General features: G+C 52.6%; 1 protein-coding gene across 4 annotated transcripts; it reads right to left on the minus strand.

Moving 5' to 3' along the window:
- Positions 1–987: 987 nt before the first annotated feature.
- LOC129715087 (seipin-like) lies at positions 988–23,715 on the minus strand. 4 transcript variants are annotated; one of them, XM_055664946.1, is made up of 11 exons: positions 23,579–23,715; positions 20,634–20,768; positions 18,405–18,502; positions 17,247–17,415; positions 13,553–13,736; positions 9,647–9,715; positions 8,668–8,733; positions 6,001–6,066; positions 4,255–4,299; positions 1,832–1,897; positions 988–1,086 (listed from the first exon to the last, which is right to left on the minus strand). In XM_055664946.1, the coding sequence occupies exons 1-11, from the start codon at positions 23,675–23,677 to the stop codon at positions 1,004–1,006; spliced, it is 1,080 nt and encodes a 359-aa protein (XP_055520921.1). In that variant the 5' UTR covers positions 23,678–23,715; the 3' UTR covers positions 988–1,003. The 4 variants fall into 4 exon arrangements, with proteins under 4 accessions (XP_055520921.1, XP_055520922.1, XP_055520919.1 ...); XM_055664947.1 differs by lacking the exon at positions 6,001–6,066; XM_055664944.1 differs by lacking the exon at positions 988–1,086 and having other exon boundaries at positions 1,094–1,897.
- Positions 23,716–24,429: the final 714 nt, after the last annotated feature.

Genomic DNA, 24,429 nt, shown 5'->3' on the forward strand with positions numbered 1-24,429 from the left:
AACACGGGCTCGCTGTAACACACGGGCTCGCTGTAACACACGGGCTCGCTGTAACACACGGGCTCGCTGTAACACACGGGCTCGCTGTAACACACGGGCTCGCTGTAACACACGGGCTCGCTGTAACACGGGCTCGCTGTAACACACGGGCTCGCTGTAAACACGCTCACACACACAACGCTCCCTCTACACCCACACACACTGAAGCTCCCTTGCCCCTGTCCCACCCCACACACTCACACTCTCGCACACGCACACACTCCTGGGGTCAAACACAGTGAAGTTCCCTGTACACCCTCCCACACAAACACTCGGGGAGGGCACAGAGTGAAGCTCCCTCCTCTCTCTGTCTCTGTCTCTCTCTCTCTGTGTGAAGCAGTAGCCCGGAATCCCAGCTCTATCTCGCTTCCCCCTCCTTCAGTCCGGAGGTGATTCCCACTCTGCATTCGGCACTGCGGAGGAGGGGGGGGGAGAACCCTGCTCAGCGTTCTTGCTCCGGGACCCCCGCGGGGCAAAGACCAAGTTCTTCTGTTTGGGGGGGGGGGGGGGGGGGGAGAGAGATGGACTTTGCAGAGAGATGTGGGATGGAAGGCAGACTAGTTGCTGTTACCCTTGCAATGGGGGAGGCGTGGCTTTCTGCCCCATTCGCCCGGGAACTATACTATCCCCTTAAACGCGGGAGAGGCAGACGGAGACCCAGCACTGCACAACTGTGTAATTCTCCACATTACAAGTAAGACCTTCATCAGCTCGAGGGGGCCAGCGGGTAGAATCTGAAGCCATCGCATCTTTCTCCTCTCTCCCCCCCCCCCCCCCCCCCCACACCCCTCCCCCTCGGGCCATTCTGCCCGCTGTACCCCGTTCACAATCCTAGCCCCTCGTGAGTCTAAGTTTCTTCTCTATCTACTGAAAGTGCTTTTCTTTCCCTCTCCTCCCTCTCCCTCCCTCCCCCACTTTGCCCCCCCCCCCCCCCCCCCCCACCCCCCCCCCGTCAGCGTTCCAACTAGGGGAAGGGGTGAGGGTGTTGAGAGGACCCTGCCTCTGCTGTCGATTGTCTGTTGCTGCCGGTCTCTCCCTGATCGGTATCTGCGGAGCAAAACAAACGCAGACCGCGCTAGGTGAACGGGCTGAGCGGTGCCATTTACGCGCGCGTGGTGACCTAGGCAGTCGCGCGCGGCACCCATCGGGACTCACCAAATCTTCGCTCGCCGCCTACGTGACGCGCAAATGTCGCCCAAGTGGGACTGGCCCTCGAGGCGCATGCAAGCACGCAACGTTGCCACTCATTTCGAGGGGACTGGAATACAAGATTTACGGAGGGGCCTGAGCTACAGGGAGAGGTTGAGGTTGAGGCAGGGCTGGGTCTCTATTCCCTGGAGCGCAGGAGGATGAGGGGCGATCTTATAGAGGTGTACAAAATCATGAGAGGAATAGATCAGGTGAGTAGATGCACAGAGTCTCTTGCCCAGAGTAGGGGAATCGAGGACCAGAGGACATAGGTTCAAGGTGAAGGGGAAAAGATTTAATAGAAATCTGAGGGGTAATTATTCCACACAGAGGGTGGTGGGTGTATGGAACGAGCTGCCGGAGGAGGTAGTTGAGGCCGGGACTATCCTAATGTTTAAGAAACAGTTAGACAGGTGCATGGATAGGACAGGTTTGGAGGGATATGGGCCAAACGCAGGGCAGGTGGGACTGGTGTAGGTGGGACATGTTGGCCGGTGTGAAGCAGCATCTGAGGTTCCTTCCTGAACTAGAGGTGGACAAAGGCTGGGGAGTGAAATATAGAAAACGGGTGCAGGAGGAGGCCATGCCTGGCCCTGGACCGTACCTGCCGCGTCGGTTAGACTCTCCCGGGATCCGAGCGGGAACTGTGCGGAATCCGTGTCTACGTTGGCTGGAAGAGGAATGTGTTAGTGCGGGCGATAGAGGGGTATCTATTCCCACCCTCTCCCCTCCCTATGCAAACAGTAGCTCACCACTGTGTGTGTGCGCTATTGCGTCTGTCTCTGTTTATCTGTATGTCTGTGTTCCTGTGTGTCTGTCTATCTGCATGCATGTGCTCCTGTGTCTGCATGTGTGTGTGTGTGGCTGTGTGTGTGTGTGTCTGTCTATCTGCATGCATGTGCTCCTGTGTCTGCATGTGTGCGTGTCTGTGTGTGCGTAGCTGTGTGTCTCTGTCTCTGTCTATCTGCATGCATGTGCTCCTGTGTCTGCATGTGTGCGTGGCTGTGTGTCTCTGTCTATCTGCATGCATGTGCTCCTGTGTCTGCGTGTGTGCGTGGCTGTGTGTCTCTGTCTCTGTCTATCTGCATGCATGTGCTCCTGTGTCTGCATGTGTGCGTGTCTGTGTGTGCGTGGCTGTGTGTCTCTGTCTATCTGCATGCATGTGCTCCTGTGTCTGCATGTGTGCGTGTCTGTGTGTGTGTGTGTGTCTCTGTCTATCTGCATGCATGTGCTCCTGTGTCTGCATGTGTGTGTGTGCGTGGCTGAGTGTGTGCGTGGCTGTGTCTCTGTCTCTGTCTATCTGCATGCATGTGCTCCTGTGTCTGTGCAAGTGTGTGTGTGCTGTGTGTGTGTGTGTGCTGATGTCTGTGTGCGAGTGTCTGTATGCATGTGTATGCATGTCTGTCTGCGTGCATGTGTGCCTGTAAGTCTCTGTGCAAGTGTCTGTCGGTCGATGTGCATGTGTCTAACTGCTAGTGTCTATCTGCATGCTGCATGTCTGTCTGTGTGCAAGTATGTCTGCGTGCGAGTGTCTGTCTGTCTGCATGTGTGTGTGTGTGCATTATTTCCGTCTGCATGTCTGTGTGCATGTGCTGTCTGCGTGCATACAAAATGGTGGCCTAACTCAGCGGGTGAGGCAGCATCTCAGAAGAGAAGGGATTGGCGACGTTTCTGATCGTCTGATGTCGGGGGAGGGGGGCGGGACAGAGGTAGAATGTAGTCGGAGGCAGTAAGACTGGTGGGAGAACTGGGAAGGGGATGGAGGGAGAGAGGGAAAGTAAGGGCTATCTGAAGTTGGAGAAGTCAATGTTCATACTGCTCGGGTGTAAGCTGCCCAAGCGAAATATATAAGGTGCCGTTCCTCCAATTTGCGCTGGGCCTCACTCTGACAGTGGAGGAGGCCCAGGACAGTGTGGGAGTGGGAGTGGGAGGGGGAGTTGAAGTGCTGAGCCACCGGGAGATCAGGTTGGTTTAGGCGGACTGAGCGGAGGTGTCGGGCGAAGCGATCGCCAAGCCTGTGCTTGGTCTCACCGATGTAGATCAGCTGGCACCTGGAGCAGCGGATGCAATAGATGAGGTTGGAGGAGGTGCAGGTGAACCTCTGCTGCACCTGGAACGACTGCTTGGGTCCTTGGATGGAGTCGAGGGGAGAGTGCGTGTGTGCGTCTGCCTGTCTTTTTTTCTCTTTTTTCTTTTTTGTGTGTGTGTGTGTGTTATTATCTAAATGGTGGCCGATTGGGAAAGGGGGAGATGCAGCGAGACCTGGGTGTCATGGTGCCAGTCTTGAAGGTAGGCATGTGCAGCAGGCAGTAAAGAAAGCGAATGGTATGTTAGCTTTCATTGCAAAAGGATTTGAGTATAGGAGCAGGGAGGTTCTACTGCAGTTGTACACTTGGTGGACCACACCTGGAGTATTGCGTACAGTTTTTGGTCTCCAAATCTGAGGAAGGACATTATTGCCATAGAGGGAGTGCAGAGACGGTTCACCAGACTGATTCCTGGGATGTCAGGACTGTCTTATGAAGAAAGACTGGATAGACTTGGTTTATACTCTCTAGAATTTAAAGATTGAGAGGGGATCTTATAGAAACTTACAAAATTCTTAAGGGGTTGGACAGGCTAGATGCAGGAAGATTGTTCCCCGATGTTAGGGAAGTCCAGGACAAGGGGTCACAGCTTAAGGATAAAGGGGAAATCCTTTAAAACCGAGATGAGAAGAAACTTTTTTCACGCAGAGAGTGGTGAATCTCTGGAACTCTCTGCCACAGAGGGTAGTTGAGGCCAGTTCATTGGCTATATTTAAGAGGGAGTTAGATGTGGCCCTTGTGGCTAAGGGGATCAGGGGGTATGGAGAGAAGGCAGGGATGGGATACTGAGTTGGATGATCAGCCATGATCATATTGTGGCGGTGGGCTCGAAGGGCCGAATGGCCTACTCCTGCACCTAATTTCTATGTTTCTATGTCTCTCTGTTTGTGTGTGTGTTTGTGTCTCTGTCTGTCTGTCTCGCCAGGTCACCTCTCCGTACCTGCTGGAGGCAGCTCGTGCACTCCGACCGTCTCCGGCGGCAACCCTGAAACACAAAATGGCGGTCAGTCTCTGTAAGTACAGGGGTCTCGGTCGTCAAACGGCTTGGTGGTGGCACGTACGAGGCCAAGGCGATCGACAAATGGCCCTCCTCTCCTTTTCCCCCTTTCCCCCTTCATGCTGTACCCAGCAAATCGCGTCTTACTAACTTCATCACGTTTATCGTTAATGAAACCGTGTGGGGCGGCACGGTGGCGCAGCGGGTAGAGCTGCTGCCTCACAGCGCCAGAGACCCGGGTTTGATCGGGTGCTGTCTGTACGGAGTTTGCACGTTCTCCCCGTGACTTGCGTGGTGCAACGGGGCAAGTCGCATGGAAACATAGAAAATGAGGTGCAGGAGACGGCCATTCGAGCCAGCACTGCCACTCAATATGATCACGGCTGTTCATCCACAATCAGTACCCCGTTCCTGCTTTCTCCCTCTATCCCTTCCGTCAGCCCCAAGAGCTAAATCTAACTCTCTCCTGAAAACATCCAATGAATTGGCCTCCACTTCTGTGGCAGAGAATTCCACAGATTCACAACTCTCTGGGTGGAAAAGTTTTTCCTCATCTCAGTCATAGAAACGTAGAAATTAGGTGCAGGAGTAGGCCATTCGGCCCTTCGAGCCTGCACCGCCATTCAATATGATCATGGCTGATCATCCAACTCGGTATCCCGTACCTGCCTTCTCTCCATACCCCCTAATCCCCTTAGCCACAAGGGCCACATCTAACTCCTTCTTAAATATAGCCAATGAACTGTGGCCTCAACTACCCTCTGTGGCAGAGAGTTCCAGAGATTCACCACTCTGAGTCCTAAATAGCCGACCCCTTATTCTTAAACTGTGTGTGACCCCTAGTTCTGGACTCCCCCAACATCGGGAATATTTTTCCTGCATCTAGCCTGTCTAAATCCTCTTTGGAGTTTTATATATTTCTATAAGATCCCCCCACCCTCCCCTCCTCTCATCCTTCTAAATTCCAGTGAATACAAGCTCAGTCAACCCATTCTTTCATCATATGCCAGTCCCTCCATCCCGGGAACTAACCTGGTGAACCTACGCTGCACTCCCTCAATGGCAAGAATGTCCTTCCTCAAATCGGGAGACCAAAACTGCACCCAATACTCCAGGTGCGGTCTCACCAGGGCCCTGTACAACTGCTGTAGCATCTGAAGAAGGGTTTCGGCCTGAAACGTTGCCTATTTCCTTCGCTCCATAGATGCTGCTGCACCCGCTGAGTTTCTCCAGCATTTTTGTGTACCTTCGATTTTCCTGCATCTGCACAGTTCCTTCTTAAACAAAATGCTGTAGGACCTCCTTGCTCATAAGGTGCAGATTCTGGACATTGTTTTTGCTCCAGATTCCTTGTGTTTCCTCGGGAATGATTCCCTCTCTAGGGAAATGTTTAAGAAGGAACTGCAGATGCTGGGAAAAATCGAAGGTAGACAAAAATGCTGGAGAAACTCAGCGGGTGAGGCAGCATCTATGGAGCGAAGGAAATAGGTGACGTTTCGGGTCGAGACCCGAAACGTCACCTATTTCCTTCGCTCCATAGATGCTGCCTCACCCGCTGAGTTTTTCCAGCATTTTTGTCCACCCTCTCTAGGGAAGTGTCTCTGTTGTGGATGCTCTTGTAGCGATGCGCTTAGCCATGGAGCAGGTTCTTTAAAGGTAAATGATCACGATCGGATAGTTAATAGCTACCATTTGAGCTGTGTTGAGATATCCTGCCACTGCGTATGCTGTCTCTAGACCTGTCCACGGTGGAGTCTGAAACACAAGGGCAACGTTTAGTCTAAAATGCACTCAGACGGCTGTTCACAGTCGGACAGCACGGAAACAGGCCCTTCAGTCCATCTTGCCCGCGCCGACCAACATGCCCCCACCTGCCTGCGTTTGGCCCATATCCCTCAACCTGCCCTGTCTATATCTACCCGTGTAGGAAGGAACTGCAGATGCTGGTTTAAACCGAAGATGGGACACAAAGCGCTGGCTGGAGTAACTCAGCGGGACAGGCAGCATCTCTGGAAGGAAGGAATGGGTGACGTCTGACAAAGGGTCTCCAGCCGAAACGTCACCCATTGCTTCCCTCCGGAGATGCTGCCTGTCCCGCTGAGTTACGCCAGCATTTTGTGTATATCTTCTATCCATGTACCTGTCCAAATGCCTTTTAAATATTGTTATAGTCCCAGACGCAACAACCTCCTCTGGCAGCTTGATCCTGTGTGGGAAAAGTGAGGTTCCTATTAAATCTTTCCCCCACCCTTCACCTTGAACCTATGTCCCCTGGTTCTCGATTCCACTACTCTGGGGCCCACACCATCCTGGCCACTCGCTCATCTCCCCACTGCCTTCAGGTAGAAGGTACAGGAGCCTGCAATCTGGCACATCCAGGTTCAGGAATAGCTACTTCCCCACAGCCATCAGGCTATTAAACTCAACTGAAACAAAACCCTGATTGTTGCCCTTTGCACTTTATCTGTTTGTGTGTGTGTGTGTATATATCTATCTATATCTATTGATATATTGATAGATATTGCTAGATATCTCTGTCTGTCTATCGTATGTATATATATATATATTGAGAGATATATTGAGAGATATATTGAGAGATATATTGAGAGATATATTGAGAGATATATTGATAGATATATTGATAGATATATTGATAGATATATTGATAGATATATCTGTCTATCTGTCTATTGTGTGTGTATATATCTATATCTATCTATATTTAAAACTCTGTGTGTCTCTGACTTGTGGCTGCCAGCCTTTGATTTCGTTGCCACGCCAACACCCGACCCACAAACGCCCTGATTTTTTTTTTTTCCATTTCGGTAGAGATTTCACTTTTCATTCCAAGTATCCACTCCTCATTAAATGCCGTCGTGTTTATGTACACATTTTGAGTTGCTGCCTTGCAGCGCCAGAGACCCGGGTTCGATCCTGGCTTCCGGTGCTTGTCTGCACGGGGTTTGCACGCTCTCCCCGTGGCCCGCGTGGGTTTTCTCCAGGGGGCTCCGGTTTCCTCCCGCACTCCAAAGACGTGCAGGTTTGTAGGTTAATTGGCTTGGTGCGAATGTAAAATTGTGCGTGTAGGGGTGCGTTAACGTGCGGGGATCGCTGGTCGGTGCCGGAGGGCCTGTTTCCGCGCTGTGTCTCGAAACTAAACTAAAAATGGGGTTGCGAGGGGAAAAATAGATCAGTCAAAAATTGGATAGTTATATGGATGGGAAGGGAATGGAGGGTTATGGTCTGAGCGCAGGTATATGGGACTAGGGGAGATTATGTGTTCGGCACGGACTAGAAGGGTCGAGGTGGCCTGTTTCCGTGCTGTAATTGTTATATGTTTATTATATGGTCATATGATAGAATGGCAGAGCAGACGCAATGGGACGAATGTACTAATTCTGCTCCTCCGTCTTATGATTTGCTTTCAACACTATATCCTGCACTCTGAACGGGCCTCTTGAAAGCCGAGAACTCCCGATCTTCCAATCTACCTCATTGCAGTTATCGCACTTTTTTTGTTGTCCGCACTTTCTGTCCATCAGAACCACTGTATTCTGCATTCTCTATTTTCTCTTTCACTTGTTGTACACATGTTTGATTAAACTGGGTAGTTCGTTAGTTTTAGTTAGTTAATTTTAGTTATTAGGTTGTGTATGTGCGGTGGGGGGGTGGGGGGTAGGAGAAACTTGTTTTTGTCGCTACCTTCAGGGGAATGCGACCCCCTTTCTTGTCGTATCCCCTGTCTCCGTCTCTGTCTGCGCTGAGGCCTAATGGCGGAGCTGGCGGCCTCCAACTGGGACCGACCTCGAGGCTCCGGAGGCAGAGCCAGCCAGGACTTACCAGCGCCAGGCTGGCCGACTTCGGGGCTGTGGCGATTTGCGGAGGATCCCGACTTCGGAGGCCCGGTGTACGACGTCGTCAGGAGCTCGTGGGTCCCAGGTTGGTGACCTGTTTTTCCGGCGATCGACCGCTGGACTGGGGGGCCGCGGAGTTTGAACCGGCCCGTTCGCGGAGCGCGGATTCAGCTGCGGGACTGAGACTTACTTGCCATCACCCGTCGGGGTCACCACATCAGAGGCCTGGATCGCCCCAGCGTAGAGGGAGAACAAGGAGGGAAGAGACAAGGACTTTTGCCTCCATCACAGTGAGGAGGTGCCTGGTGAACTCACTGTGGTGGATGTTAAATATGTGTTTATTGTGTGTTTTGTTATTTTATTATATGTATGACTGCAAGGCACGACATGTCGTTCAAACCGAAAGGTCTGAATGACAATAAAGGATAATTTAACTAGCCCGTAAAACAGCCTCTCTCGCTAAGTCTCTGCTCGCGTGACAATAATAAATAGTTTTTAATACCGTGTAACGAAGGTTGAGACGTTCTTGAGCCGCTCTGATTAGCTGCAGAGACGTTCATCGGCACACCTGTAAAATAAGGGCAACACTGAGATGACGGGGCCTAAAGAACCGTCTTCAGACACTTGGTTACCCCAGTAAAGTCCCACAAAGGCCAACAGCATAGCAGGCCATTAGGACCATGGTGGGAGAGTTGAAGACCAGGGGGCCCGACCTCGGAATAAAAGGACGTTCCTTCAGAATGGAGGCGAGGAGGGATTTCTGTCATCGGAGGGTGGTGAATCTGTAGAATTCATTGCCACAGACAACAGTGGAGGCCAAGACATTGGGTATTTCTAACGTAGAGACTGACAGGTTCTTTACTGGGCATTAATGCTTCTGACGGCACTGGGCCTGTACTCGCTGGAGTTTAGAAGGATGAGCAGGGATCTCATTGAAACCTATCGAGTAGTGACGGGCCTGGATAGAGTGGATGTGGAGAGGATGATCCGCAGCCAGGATTGATCCCGGCTGTCCGGCCCCGTCCCGTCCCCACTGGAGTGTGCCCTCCTCCCCCCCCCCCCCCCCCCCCCCCCGGGTGGCCAGAGAAGCCGGGAGTCAGACGGGGGGCGGTGCCCCCCAGCCAGCGCGGAGAAGCAGCGCTAAACCCAGCTCAACTCTGCCTGTCCCGCCAGGTTAACCTACAGCCCTGCCTGGACGTGTGGGAAATATGGCCCACGTTTACAGCCAGCGTGGAGGAGCAGCGCTGGTGTCCCGTCAGTCCAGGCAGGGCTGTAGATTAACCCGGCGAAACAGGCAGAGTTGAGCTGCATTTAGCGCTGGACTGAGCCTCCAAAGCCGTGTGTGTGTGAATGTGAGTGTGCGCATGTGCGCACGGCCACCAAAAAAATTGTGTCCCCCCCTGTCCCCTCCATATTTTGATAGCGATTTCCGTGCCTGCCCAACAACATAAACATGAAAGTAGGAGATTTGGACCTCTTACCGTCTCTTGTAGAATGTTCGGAAGCCGTGGGACTGCGTGCTACATTCATAGCGGAGGAGAAAGGGAAGGCTGAAAAGACACCAAGGTTTACTGATAGTAAGCACGTCGGTACAGCAGGCAGTGAAGAAAGCAAACGGCATGTTGTCCTTCGTAGCGAGAGGATTTGAGTTTAGGAGCAAAGGAGGTCCTACTACAGTTGGACAGGGCCCTGGTGAGACCACACCTGGAGTATTGTGTGCAGTTTTGGTCTCCTAATTTGATGAAGGACATTATTGTTATTGAGGGAGCCCAGCGTAGGTTCACCAGGTTAATTCCCGGGATGACGGGACTGACATACGATGAAAGACTGGATCGAATGGGCTTCTGAGGAAGGGTTTCGACCCGAAAAGTTGCCTATTTCCTTCGCTCCATAGATGCTGCCTCACCCGCTGAGTTTCTCCAGCATTTTTGTGTACTTTTGTATTCACTGGAATTTAGATGAGAGGGGATTTTATAGAAACATATAAAATTCTTCAGGGATTGGACAGGCTAGATGCAGGAAAAAAAATTCCGATGTTGGGGGGAGTCCAGAACCAGTGGTCACCCTTTAAGAATAAGGGGTCGGCCATTTAGGACTGAGATGAGGAAAAACCTTTTCACCCAGAGAGTTGTGAATCTGTGGAATTCTCTGCCACAGAAGGCAGTGGAGGCCAATTCACTGGATGTTTTCAAGGGAGAGTTGGATTTAGCTCTTGGGGCTAACAGAATCAAGGGATATGGGGAGAAAGCAGGAACGGGATACTGATTGTGGATGATCAGCCGTGATCACATTGAATGCTGGCTTGATTTACACCAGCATCTGCAGTTAATTCCTACACTTTCACTCTGTGTCTGACAGGTTGGTATAGAGGGAGCTTCCTTTTAAAGTGTTTATCAATCAACTTCACTCTATAACTCTCCTGTTCCCTGGGGGTGTTGTGGATAATGAAGAGGATTTCCAGAGTCTACAGAGTGATTTAGGCCATTTGGAAAAATTGGCTGAAAGATGGCAGATGGAGTTTAATGCTGATAAATGTGAGGTGCTACACCTTGGCAGGACAAATCAAAATAGGACGTGCATGGTAAATGGTAGGGAATTGAAGAATACAGTTGAACAGAGGGATCTGGGTATAACCGTGCATAGTTCCTTGAAGGTGGAATCTCATATAGTTAGGGTGGTAAAGCTTTTGGTATGCTAGCCTTTATAAACCAGAGCATTGAGTATAGAAGCTGGGATGTAATGTTAAAATTGTACAAGGCATTGGTGAGACCAAATCTGGAGTATGGTGTACAATTTTGGTCGCCCAATTATAGAAGGATGTCAACAAAATAGAGAGAGTACAGAGGAGATTTACTAGAATGTTGCCTGGGTTTCAACAACTAAGTTACAGAGATAGGTTGAATAAGTTAGGTCTTTATTCTCTGGAGCGCAGAAGGTTAAGGGGGGACTTGATAGAGGTCTTTAAAATGATGAGAGGGATAGACAGAGTTGATGTGGACAAGCTTTTCCCTTTGAGAATAGGGAAGATTCAAACAAGAGGACATGACTTCAGAATTAAGGGACAGAAGTTTAGGGGTAACATGAGGGGGAACTTCTTTACTCAGAGTGGTAGCGGTGTGGAATGAGCTTCCAGTGGAAGTGGTGGAGGCAGGTTCATTGGTATCATTTAAAAATAAATTGGATAGGCATATGGATGAGAAGGGAATGGAGGGTTATGGTATGAGTGCAGGCAGGTGGGACTAAGGGGAAAAAAAGTTGTTCGGCACGGACTTGTAGGGCCGAGATGGCCTGTTTCCATGCTGTAATTGTTATATGGTTATATGGAGAGGGGGACCTCTTCGAAACGTACAGAATAGTGAAAGGCCTGGATAGAGTGGATGTGGGGAGGATGTTTCCATTAGTGGGAGAGTCTAAGACCAGAGGCCACAGCCTCAGAATAAAAGGACGTACCTTTCGAAAGGAGGAATTTCTTTAGCCAGAGGGTGGTGAATCAGTGGAATTCATTTCCACAGAAGACTGTGGGGGCCACAATTCATTGGGCTTATTTAAGGCAGAGATTAACATGTTCCTGATTAGTGTGGGTGTCAGGGGTTATGGGGAGAAGACAGGAGAACGGGGTTAAGAGGGAGAGATAGATCAGCCACGATTGAATGGATGACCCTGCAGTTGTACAGGGTCTGGGTGAGACCACACCTGGAGTATTGCGTACAGTTTTGGTCTCCTAATCTGAGGAAAGACATTCTTGCCACAGAGGGAGTGCAGAGAAGGTTCATCAGACTGATTCCTGGGATGTCAGGACTTTCATATGAAGAAAGACTGGATAGACTCGGCTTGTACTCGCTAGAATTTAGAAGATTGAGGGGGGGATCTTATAGAAACTTACAAAATTCTTAAGGGGTTGGACAGGCTAGATGCAGGAAGATTGTTCCCGATGTTGGGGAAGTCCAGAACAAGGGGCCACACACACAGTTTAAGGATAAGGGGGAAATCCTTTAGGACCGAGATGAGTAAAACATTTTTCACACAGAGTGGTGAATCTGTGGAATTCTCTGCCACAGAAGGTAGTTGAGGCCACACAGTTCATTGGCTATATTTAAGAAGGAGTTAGATGTGGCCCTTGTGGCTAAAGGGATCAGGGGGTATGGAGAGAAGGCAGGTACGGGATACTGAGTTGGATGATGAGCCATGATCATATTGAACGGCGGTGCAGGCTCGAAGGGCCGAATGGCCTCTACTCCTGCACCTATTGTCTATGTTTCTATGAATGGCCTAATTCTGCTGCTATAACTTATGAACTTATTAACGACCCGGTCATATTGTCAGTGGCCTTTATGTGGCCACTCTTTGCATACCGCGGTGTAGAATAGATAGAATATCAATAAAGAGCTATTGATTACTTCATTGATTGATTAATCCATTCATATTCTGGTTGATTAATTAATTAACTCATTGGTTGATTAATCGATAGTTTGATTGAATAATTCATTGGTTGATTAGTTCAATGATTGCTTCATTCGAAACATAGAAAACAGCTGCAGGAGGAGGCCATTCGGCCCTTCGAGCCAGCACCATTCGCCATTCATTGTGATCATGGCTGATCGTCCCCAATCAATAACCCGTGCCTGCCTTCTCCCCATATCCCTCGACTCCACTAGCCCCTAGAGCTCTATCTAACTCTCTCTTAAATCCATCCAGCGACTTGGCCTCCACTGCCCTCTGTGGCAGGGAATTCCACAAATTCACACAACTCTCTGGGTGGAAAAGAAAAAGTATTTTTTCTCAACCCAGTCTTAAATGACCTCCCCTTTATTCTAAGAAGGTATTGGCGACGTTTCGGGTCGAGACCCTTCCGGGTCTCGACCCGAAACGTCGACAATTCCTTCTGTCCATAGATGCTGCCTCACCCGCTGAGTTCCTCCAGCATTTTTGTCCACCTTTGATTGTTCCTGCATCTGCAGTTCCTTCTTTAATTCCACAAATTCACACAACTCTCTGGGTGGAAAAGAAAAAGTTTTTTCTCACCTCAGTCTTAAATGACCTCCCCTTTATTGTAAGACTGTGTGTGTGTGGCCCCTGGTTCTGGACTCGCCCAACATTGGGGACATTTTTCCTGCATCTAGCTCGTCCAGTCCTTTTATAATTTTTTATGTTTCTATAAGATATCCCCCCCTCATTCCCCAACATCGGGAACTAGATTTTGCCACATGTAACCTGTCCAACCGCTTAAGAAATTTATGTTTCTAAAAGATCATCTCTCTTCGTTCTAAATTCCCAACATTGGGAACATTTTTCAATTGACATTCACTCATTGATTGATCGACTGACTGATTCATTCAGTGCGGAAACTTGGCCGCAACGACCAACGCGCCTCTGCTGTCTATACGTACCCGAGGCTGCCGGGCTATGTTGGTGCTCATCGTGCAGGGAGAACCGCGGTGTGGACGTTTGCTGGGGGACGCTGGTCCTGTGCTGGGAGCCCATGGACACGGGGCTCTGGGAGCCGGGGCTGCTGGTCCGGAACGACTGCACCGACAGGGACTGGGAGCGGCCCATCGAAAACTGGGAGGAGAGCTACGGACGGGGAGGGGGAGAGAGAGGGGGTGGTGGGGGGTGAGGGGAGAGAGAGAGAGAGAGAGGGGGAAGTGGGGAAGAAAGGGTGGCAAGAGAGTAGAGAGAGAGATGGGGAGAGAAAGGGGGGGAGGGGAGGTGGGGGGAGAGAAAGAGAGAGGGGGAGTGGGGAAGGGTGGTGGTGGTGGTGGGGGGGAGAGGGGGGGAGGTGGGGAAGGGTGGTGGGGGGGAGGAGAGAGAGAGAGAGAGAGAGAGAGAGAGAAAGAGGGAGGGGGGGAGAGAGCGTGAGTGGAGAGGGAGAGAGAGAGAGCGAGAGGGGGAGTGGGGGGAAGGGTGGGGGGGAGGAGAGAGAGGGGGAGGGGGGAAGGGTGGTGGGGAGGGAGTGGAGAGAGGGGAAGGTGGGTGGGGGGAAGGAGGGTGGGGGGGAGAGAGGGGGAGGGGGGAGGGTGGTGGGGGGGGAGAGAGGAAAGAGAGAGGGAGAGTGGGGAAGGGTGGGGAGGGGAGAGAGAGAGGGGGAGTGGGGAAGGGTGGGGGGGGGAGAGAGAGAGAGAGAGGAGAGGTGGGAAGGAGGGGAGAGAGAGAGAGGGGGGAGTGGGGAAGGGGGGGAGAGAGGGGGAGGGGGAGGGGGGGAGAGAGGGGGAGGGGGAGAGGGGGGAGGGGGGGAGAGAGGGGGAGGGGGAGAGAGGGGGAGGGGGGGGGAGGGGGGTGGGGGGGGGGAGAGTGAGGGGGGGAGGGGGGGTGGGGGGGAGGAGAGGGGGAGGGGGGGAGGAAAACTGGGGGGGAGAGAGGGGGAGGGGGGGGGAGGGAGGGAGAGGGGGGGGGAGAGAGGGAGAGAGGGAGAGAGAGAGGGGGAGGGGGGGGGGGGGAGAGGGGGGGGGAGAATGCAGGAGGGGGAGAAAGGGGGAGAGAGAGGGGGAGGGGGAGAGGGAGGGAGAGAGGGCCGGTGAGAGAGAGAGAGACGAAAGGGATGGGAGAGAGGGAGAGGGGGAGGGGGAGGGGGGAGAGAAAGGGGGAGAGATGGGGGAGGGGGGAGAGAGAGAGGGAGGGGGGAAAGGGAGGAGAGAAGGGGGAGAGGGGGGGGGAGGTGGAGGGGGAGAGAGAGGGGGGGAGAGAGAGAGGGAGGGGGAAGGGTGAGTGGGGGGAGAGAGAGGGGAGGGGAGGAGAGGAAGGGGGAGAGGGGGAAGGGTGGGGGGGGGAGAGATGGGGGAGAGGGAGGGAAAGGGAGGAGGGGGGAGGGGGAGGGGGGGAAAGGGAAGGGGGGTGGGGGGGAGGAGAGAGAGAGGGGAGAGTGGGGGAAGGGTGGTGGGGGGAGAGGAGGGGGGGGGGGAGGGGAGAGGGAAGATGGGGAGGGGGGAAGGGGGGTGGGGGGACAGAGAGAAGGGGAGGGGATGGGGGGGAGAGAGTGGAGGGGGGAGACAGGGGAAGGGGGGTGAGGGGAGAGGGGGGGGAAGGGAGAGAGGGGGAGGGGGAGAGAGGGGGGGGGAGGAGGGGAGAGGAAGAGGGGGGTGGTGGGGGGGGGGGGGAGGTGGGGGGGAGATTCACGTAAAAAGACAAATAAACTCACCATCATAATAAAAAATAAACATATTCTTAAATATGATATAACGTTCCTCACCCTTATCCTTCCCACACACATACTATCTTCCCCATTGGAGACCTTTGCTCGGAGTTTACTTGCACTAAATGTCATTCATGTTATTCCCTGAACAATGTATCTGTACACTGTGGCCGGCTCGATTGTAACCACGTCCAGTCTTTCCGCTGACTGGATGGCATACGACAAAAGCTTTTAACTCTACCTCGACACACGTGACAATAAACTAAACTGAACTAAACGGTGGCTCGGACAGAGACCGTGCTTCAATCCTGGCTACAGGTGCTGTCCGCACCGCACAGACAGTCTTGTTATCCTATTTGGTGGCAAAAACGGGAAAGCAGACTATTATCTAAATGGTGGCGGATTGGGAAAGGGGGAGATGCAGCGAGACCTGGGTGTCATGGTACACCAGTCATTGGAGGTAGGCATGCAGGTGCAGCAGGCAGTAAAGAAAGCGAATGGTATGTTAGCTTTCATAGCAAAAGGATTTGAGTATAGGAGCAGGGAGGTTCCACTGCAGTTGTACAGGGTCTTGGTGAGACCACACCTGGAGTATTGCGTACAGTTTGGTCTCCAAATCTGAGGAAGGACATTATTGCCATAGAGGGAGTGCAGAGAAGGTTCACCCGACTGATTCATGGGATGTCAGGACTGTCTTATGAAGAAAGACTGGATAGACTTGGTTTATACTCTCTAGAATTTAGGAGATTGAGAGGGGATCTTATAGAAACTTACAAAATTCTTTAGGGGTTGGACAGGCTAGATGCAGGAAGATTGTTCCCGATGTTGGGGAATTCCAGGACAAGGGGCCACACAGCTTAAGGATAAGGGGGAAATCCTTTAAAACCGAGATGAGAAGAACTTTTTTCACGCAGAGAGTGGTGAATCTTTGGAACTCTCTGCCACAGAGGGTAGTTGAGGCCACACAGTTCATTGGCTATATTTAAGAGGGAGTTAGATGTGGCCCTTGTGGCTAAGGGGATCAGGGGGGGTATGGAGAGAAGGCAGGTACGGGATACTGAGTTGGATGATCAGCCATGATCATATTGAATGGCGGTGCAGGCTCGAAGGGCCGAATGGCCTCTACTCCTGCACCTATTGTCTATGTTTCTATGTACGTTTTACCCGCAACCTGCGTGGGTTTTCTCCGGGCGCTCCGGTTTCCTCCCACATCCCAAAAGACGCGCAGGTTTGTAGGTTAATTGGCTTCCGTAAACTGCCCCCCCGACGTGTCGGGACAGAACTAGCGTTGGTCAGCATGGACTCGGTGGACTGAAGGGCCGTTTCCACGCTTTACCTCTGAGCTAAGAGCAATACCGTTCGCCATTTACATAAATCAACGAGTTGGAAACAATAGACAATAGATACAGGAGTAGAGGCCCTTCGAGCCAGCACCGCCATTCAATGTGATCATGTCTGATCATCCCCAATCAGTACCCCGTTCCTGCCTTCTCCCCTGACTCCGCTATCTTTAAAAGCCCTATCTAGCTCTCTCTTGAAAGCATCCAGAGAACCGGCCTCCACCGCCCTCTGAGGCAGGGAATTCCACAGACTCGCAACTCTCTGTGAGGAAAAAGTGTTTCCTCGTCTCAGTTCTAAATGGCCGACCCCTTATTCTTAAACTGTGTGGCCACTGGTTCTGGACTCCCCCAACATCGAGAAGGCAAGTTAACAATCTCTTCGGTCGAGCTGCCGGAGGAGGTAGTTGAGGCTGGGACTATCCCAACGTTTAAGAAACAGTTGGATGGGGTCAGGGAGGGAGGGATATGGACCAAGGTGGGACTAGTGTAGCTGGGACATTGTTGGCCGGTGTGGGCAAGTTGGGCCGAAGGGCCTGTTTCCACGCTGTTATCACTCTATGACTCTAAGAAGGACGGGAGGGTCCCAGCCCCGACCGCCCCCCCCCCCACACTCACGGTGGCCCTCAGCGGTTGGTCCTCGGACTGAAAGCGTGCCCTGGCCGGCTGCCAGAGGCTCCCCCACATCACGTGCAGGTAGCTGGCCAGCACCAGCACACACAGGAAGGTGAAGTTGGTGGACACGCCAATGATGGCCGACATCACTGGGAAGCTGTACAGGAGGTACCTGTGGGGGGGGGAGGGAAAGGGGGGGAAAGAGAGAGGCAGAGATCAGGGGCGGGAAGAGTGGCGGGGGAATAGAAGGAACTGCAGATGCGGGAAAATCGAAGGTAGACAAAAATGCTGGAGAAACTCAGCGGGTGCAGCAGCACCTATGGAGCGAAGGAAATAGGAGAATTCAATGTTTATGCCGCTAGGGTGCAGACTGCCCAAGCGGAATATGAGGTGCTGCCCCTCCAGTTTCCGGCGGTGCTCACTCTGGCCATAGGGGATAGAGGTGTAGGGGGCAGGGGAACAGAGGGGGGTGGGGACAGAATGGGCAGAGGACAGAAAGGGCAGCGAGGGAGATTGAACAGGGGCTGTTACCAACTGCATCACAGTATGGTACAGCAACTGCTCTGTCTCCGACCGGAAGGCATTGCCGAGGGTGGTGAAAATTGCCCAACGCATCACCGGTTCCTCGATCGCTCCCCTCCATTGAGTCTGTCCAAAGCAAGCGCTGTCTGCGGAGGGCGCTCAGCATCGCCAAGGACTGCTCTCACCCCAACCATGGACTGTTTACCCTCCTACCATCCGGGAGGCGCTACAGGTCTCTCCGTTGCCGGAGAGGACCAGCAGGTCGAGGAACAGCTTCTTCCCGGCGGCTGTCACTCTACTAAACAACGTACCTCGGTGACTGCCAATCACCACCCCCCCCCCCCCCGGTACACTGATTACTATTTATTCAAATCATTTGCTGTGTCGCTCTTCCAGGGAGATGCTAAATGCATTTCGTTGTCTCTGTACTGTACACTGACAATGACAATTAAAATTGAATCTGAATCTGAATCTGAATCTGAGAGAGCAGAGAGGGGGGGAGGGATAATGGGGCCGAGAGCTTTGGGGAGAGTATGGGCAGAGAGGGGTGGGAGAGAATGAAAGGGGAGGGTATAATAGGCAGAGGATGATGGACGGACGAGGGGGGGAGTGTGGAGGGGGAACGGACGAGGGTCTCACCTGATACCGGTGAAGTAGGCACGGATCTGCAGCTGGGCTTTGTAGATCTCGATGTGCCTGCTCTGGATCTCAACCACGGCCCCGATGGTCGGAGTGTACTACACGGAGCAAAGGCCAGAGTCAGGGCGTTTCCTCGCACGCTAGTTCTATGCTCCCTCTCCCTCTCCCCCCCTTCTCTCTCCCCCTTCTCTCTCCCCCTTCTCTCTCCCCCTCTCTCCCCCCTTCTCTCTCCCCTTCTCTCTCCCCCTTCTCCCCCTTCTCTCTCTCTCCCCCCTTCTCTCTCCCCCTTCTCTCTCCCCCTTCTCTCTCCCCCTTCTCTCTCCTTCCTCTCTTTCCCTTCTCTCTCTCCCCTTCTCTCCCTCCCCTTCTCTCCCTCCCCTTCTCTCCCTCCCCTTCTCTCCCTCCCCTTCTCTCCCTCCCCTTCTCTCCCTCCCCTTCTCTCCCCCCTTCTCTCCCCCCTTCTCTCTCCCCCCCTTCTCTCTCCCCCCTTCTCTCCCCCCTCACCACGCACAACACCCAGGCGGCATTCCCGGCTCTGCGGGAATCTCCACACTCTCCGGATGTCACCCCCCCCCCGCCAGGGAGATGCCAAATCCAGAGGCTGCCGGTGCCGAGGCCGCAGTGGGAATATTGCGAGCGGTTCTGTAACACGGTATATCCGAGGAAAGGCTGTGCCGGCTCTGGGGAGGGTCCCAGAGGAGGTTCGCCAGGAATGATCCGAGGAATGTTCGGACCGGGGATCGGAGCCTCGGTTCAAGACGCCCCTTTCTAAAACCGTGTCCCCGTCAGTGCCCCTTCACCGGCCGGCCCGGTGTCACCGTGGTTCCCACGGGCTGAGGCAGGGAACGGCAGGCGGGGGATGGGAGAGGGAGGGGGGGAGAGGGAGAGAGGGGGAAGAGAGAGGGAGAGGGAGAGAGGGAGAGAAGGGGAGAGAGGGAGAGAGGGAGAGCGAGGGGAGGGAGAGGGGAGAGGGGGGAGAGGGAGAAGGGGAGAGAAGGGGAGAGGAGAGAAGGGGAGAGGAGAGAAGGGGAGAGGAGAGAAGGGAGAGGAGAGAAGGAGGGAGAGGAGGGGAGGAGGAGAGGAGGGGGAGAGGAGAGAAGGGGGGAAAAGAAGGGGAGAGGGAGAGAGAAGGGAGGGGGGGGGGGGGGAGAGAGGGGGAGAGGAGAGGGAGGGGTAGAGGGAGAGGGAGAGGGAGGGGGAGAGGTTAAGGCTTTTGCCTCCATCACAGTGAGGAGGTATCTGGTGAACTCACTGTGGTGGATGTAAAATTTGTGTTTGTTGTGTGTTTTGTTATTTTTATTTATCTGTATGAATGCAAGGCATGAATGGTCTGAATGACAATAGATACTTTTGACCCTTTTTTTGAGAGGGAGAGAGGGGAAGGAGGGAGGGCTAGGCGTTGATTTTATGTAGTTTTTGTTATTTTTCGTTGGGGTGTGTGTGTGTGTGGGGGTGGGAGGGAGGGGGTAACTTTTAATCTCTCCCTGCACGGGAGACCCGACCTTTTCTTTGTCGGGTCTCCGTTGTCGTTGGGGCTGCAACGAGGAGCGGCCTCCAACAGGAAGAGACCGGGGGCTCTGGTGCCGACGACTCACCGTCACCGTCGCGGAGCTGGCCGAGTCCGGAGCGGGTGGAGCGATGGTGGAGCGCTGCTGCTGCTGCTGCTGCTGCGGCCCGACCTCCGGAGATTCGGAGGCTGCAACTGCGGGTCTGGCGGGACGGCGGCACCGGGAGCCCGCGGGTCCCTGGAGGGAGACCGCTTTTCAGGGCTCCCGCAACGGCGACTTCTCCCGCCCGAGTTGCGGGGTCGAAGAGCTCCTGGAGCGGGGCCTAACATCACCGCCCCGCGCGGCTTGGAATGGCCGCGGGACTCTGCGAGCGCACGCCGGCGGCTCCAACACCAAGACCCGGTGTGCGACCTTGCATCACCCGGCGTGGCTTTAATGGCCGTGGGACAATCGCCATCGCCAGCCGGGGGCTTTGACTTTGACTCTGACATCGGGGGGGGGAGTGCAGTGGAGAGATAGGTTTTTTGGCCTTCCATCACAGCGATGTGATGGATGTTTATGTAAATTATGTTGTGTCTTGGGTCTATTTGTTTGTAATGTATGGCTGCAGAAACGTCATTTCGTTTGGACCTCAAGGGCTCCAAATGACAATTAAAATTGAATCTGAATCTGAATCTGAATCTAAATTGAATCTTGATCTTGATCTTGGGGCCTCACTCACCGAGTCCTCCTTGTAGTCGGAGTAGAACTCCACCTCCACGATCTGTGCCTGCTCCACCAGCCCCGTGATGAAGAGTGGCGAGTACAGCAGCGTGTCCAACAGCTGCAGCAGCCCCGACTTGTAGCGAAGCATCGCCTGGTGCCAGCAACAGGAACACGACCACAGAGTCACACAGAGATACAGCGTGGAAACAGGCCCTTCGACCCAACTCGCCCACACCGGCCAACAATGTCCCAGCTACACTAGTCCCCACCTGCCTGTGGGACTAGTGTCCCACCACCCTCCAAACCCGCCCTATCATCGAAACATAGAAAACAGGTGCAGGAGTAGAGGCCATTCGGCCCATTGAGCCAGCACCGCCATTCAATATGATCATGGCTGATTCTTTGCCACAGATGATTGTGGAAGCCACAAGTCAGTGAATATTTTTAAGGCAGAGATGGACAGATTCTTGATTAGTGCGGGTGTCAGAGGCTATGGGGGAGAAGGCAGGAGAATAGAAACATAGAAAATAGGTGCAGGAGTAGAGGCCATTCGGCCCATTGAGCCAGCACCGCCATTCAATATGATCATGGCTGATCATCCAACTCAGTATCTCATCCCTGCCTTCTCTCCATACCCCTTGATCCCTTTAGCCACAAGGGCCACATCTAACTCCATCTTAAATATAGCCAATGAACTGTGGCCTCGACTACCTTCTGTGGCAGAGAATTCCACAGATTCACCACTCTGAGATCTTCAGTTTCAATAGACAATAGGTGCAGGAGTAGAGGCCATTCGGCCCTTCGAGCCAGCACCGCCATTCAATGTGATCATGGCTGATCATCCCCAATCAGTACCCCGTTCCTGCCTTCTCCCCACATCCCCTGACTCCGCTATCTTTAAGAGCCCTATCCAGCTCTCTCTTGAAAGCATTCAGAGAACTGGCCTCCACTGAGGCAGAGAATTCCACAGATTCACCATTCAATGGGATCACGGCTGATCATCCACAATCAGTACCCCGTTCCTGCTTTCTCCCCATACCCCTTGATTCCGTTAGCCCTGAGAGCTAAGTCGAACTCTCTCTTGAAAACATCCAGTGAATCGGCCTCCACTGCCTTCCGTGGCAGAGAATTCTACAGATTCACAAAACTCTCTGGGTGAAAAGGTTTTTCCTCTTCTCAGTCCTAAATGGCCGACCCCTTATTCTTAAACTGTGTGTGACCCCTGGTTCTGGACTTCCCCCAACATCGGAAATTTTGTTCCTGCATCTAGCCTGTCCCAATCCCTGAAGAATTTTATATGTTTCTATAAAATCCCCTCTCATCTAAATTCCAGTGAATACAAAAAGTACACAGAAATGCTGGAGAAACTCAGCGGGTGAGGCAGCATCTATGGAGCGAAGGAAATAGGCAACTTTTCGGGTCGAAACCCTTCCTCAGAAGCCCATTCGATCCAGTCTTTCATCATATGTCAGTCCCGCCATCCCGGGAATTAACCTGGTGAACCTACGCTGGGCTCCCTCAATAACAATAATGTCCTTTATCAAATTAGGAGACCAAAACTGCACACAATAGAAACATAGAAACATAGAAATTAGGTGCAGGAGTAGGCCATTCGGCCCTTCGGGCCTGCACCGCCATTCAATATGATCATGGCTGATCATCCAACTCAGTATCCCGTACCTGCCTTCTCTCCATACCCCTGATCCCCTTAGCCACAAGGGCCAAATCTAACTCCCTCTTAAATATAGCCAATGAACTTGGCCTCAACTACCCTCTGTGGGTGAGAGTTCCAGAGATTCACCACTCTCTGCGTGAAAAAAAGTTCTTCTCATCTTCGTTTTAAAGGATTTCCCCCTTATCCTTAAGCTGTGACCCCTTGTCCTGGACTTCCCCAACATCGGGAGCAATCTTCCTGCATCTAGCCTGTCCAACCCCTTAAGAATTTTGTAAGTTTCTATAAGATCCCCCTCTCAATCTCCTAAATTCTAGAGAGTATAAACCAAGTCTATCCAGTCTTTTCTTCATAAGACAGTCCTGACATCCCAGGAATCAGTCTGGTGAACCGTCTCTGCACTCCCTCTATGGCAATAATGTCCTTCCTCAGATTTGGAGACCAAAACTGTACGCAATACTCCAGGTGTGGTCTCACCAAGGACCCTGTACAACTGCAGTAGAACCTCCCCTGCTCCTATACTCAAATCCTTTTGCAATGAAAGCTAACATACCATTCGCTTTCTTTACTGCCTGCTGCACCTGCATGCCTACCTTCAATGACTGGTGTACCATGACACCAGGTCTCGCTGCATCTCCCCTTTTCCCAATCGACCACCATTTAGATAATAGTCTGCTTTCCCGTTTTTGCCACCAAAATGGATAACCTCACATTTATTGAGACCACCAGGTGTGGTCTCGCCAGGGCCCTGTACAACTGCAGTAGGACCTCCTTTGCTCCTAAACTCAAATCCTCTCGCTGCAGAAGGGCAAACATGCCGTTTGCTTTCTTCACTGCCTGCTGTACCGGCGTGCTTACTATCAGTAAACCTTGGTGTCTTTTCAGCCTTCCCTTTCTCCTCCTCTATGAATCTAGCACACATGGCCGACCCCTTATTCTTCAACTGTGTGTGTGTGTGTGTGGCCCCCTGGTTCTGGACCCTCCCGCCCAACACTGTGCAACATTTTGTTCAAGAAGGAACTGCAGATGCTGGAAAATCGAAGGTACACAAAAATGCTGGAGAAACTCAACGGGTGCAGCAGCACTCTATGGAGCGAAGGAAATAGGCAAACGTTTCGGGACGAAACGTTGCCTATTTCCTTCGCTCCATAGATGCTGCTGCACCCGCTGAGTTCCTCCAGCATTTTTGTGTACCTATGGGGAACATGTTTCCTGCACCTGTAGCCTCTCCAATCCCTTAAGAATGTTATATGTATCTGTTCTACGATCTGTGGGGCAGCAGCACTCACCGATTTGGAGACGGTGGAGATCTCTGCCCCGGCCTTGGTGTAGCATGACATCTGCACCATGAACATTCCCAGATTCTGGTTGATGGGAGACTCGGGCATCTGGAGCCAGAGGGTGATCCGGTAGGGCTGTCCCGTACATCATCGACCTGGAGAGGGGGGGGGCGGGACAGGAGCAGCAGTCACGTGGGGTGAAACCTTTTACCTTTTTCCCCCCCACCCCCACCCCCCACCGGACCACCACTGCTGCTCTCCTCAGCAACTGATGCCATTCTACTCTCATCACCTGTAACCTTATAAGAGAGGGGGGGGGGGGGGGGGGGGGGACAGACAGAGAGACCCAAGATAATAACCTTACAACAATTACAGCACGGAAACAGAGGCCATCTCGGCCCTACCAAGGTCCGTGCTTTCAAATTTTTCCCCCCTTATCCCACCTGCCTGGCACTCGTACCATAACCCTCCATTCCCCTTCTCAAGAGGACCATATGCCTATCCAATTTATTTTTAAATGATAACCAATGAACCTGCCTCCACCACTTCCAACTGGGAGCTCATTCCACACCGCTACCACTCTCTGCGTAAAGAAGTTCCCCCTCATATTACCCCTAAACTTCTGTCCCTTAATTCTGAACTCATGTCCTCTTGTTTGAATCTTCCCTATTCTAAAAGGGAAAAGCTTGTCCACATCAACTCTGTCTATCCCTCTCATCATTTTAAAGACCCTCTACATCAGGTCCCCCCTTAACCATTCTGTGCTCCAGAGAATAAAGACCTAACGGAAGGACAGAAAAAAGAGAGAGAGAGAGAGGGAGAGACAGACGAGAAGAAGAGAGACAGAGGAGAAGGAGAGA

Source organism: Leucoraja erinacea, unplaced genomic scaffold, assembly GCF_028641065.1.
Source record: "Leucoraja erinacea ecotype New England unplaced genomic scaffold, Leri_hhj_1 Leri_1001S, whole genome shotgun sequence".
NCBI classification, from domain to species: domain Eukaryota; kingdom Metazoa; phylum Chordata; class Chondrichthyes; order Rajiformes; family Rajidae; genus Leucoraja; species Leucoraja erinaceus.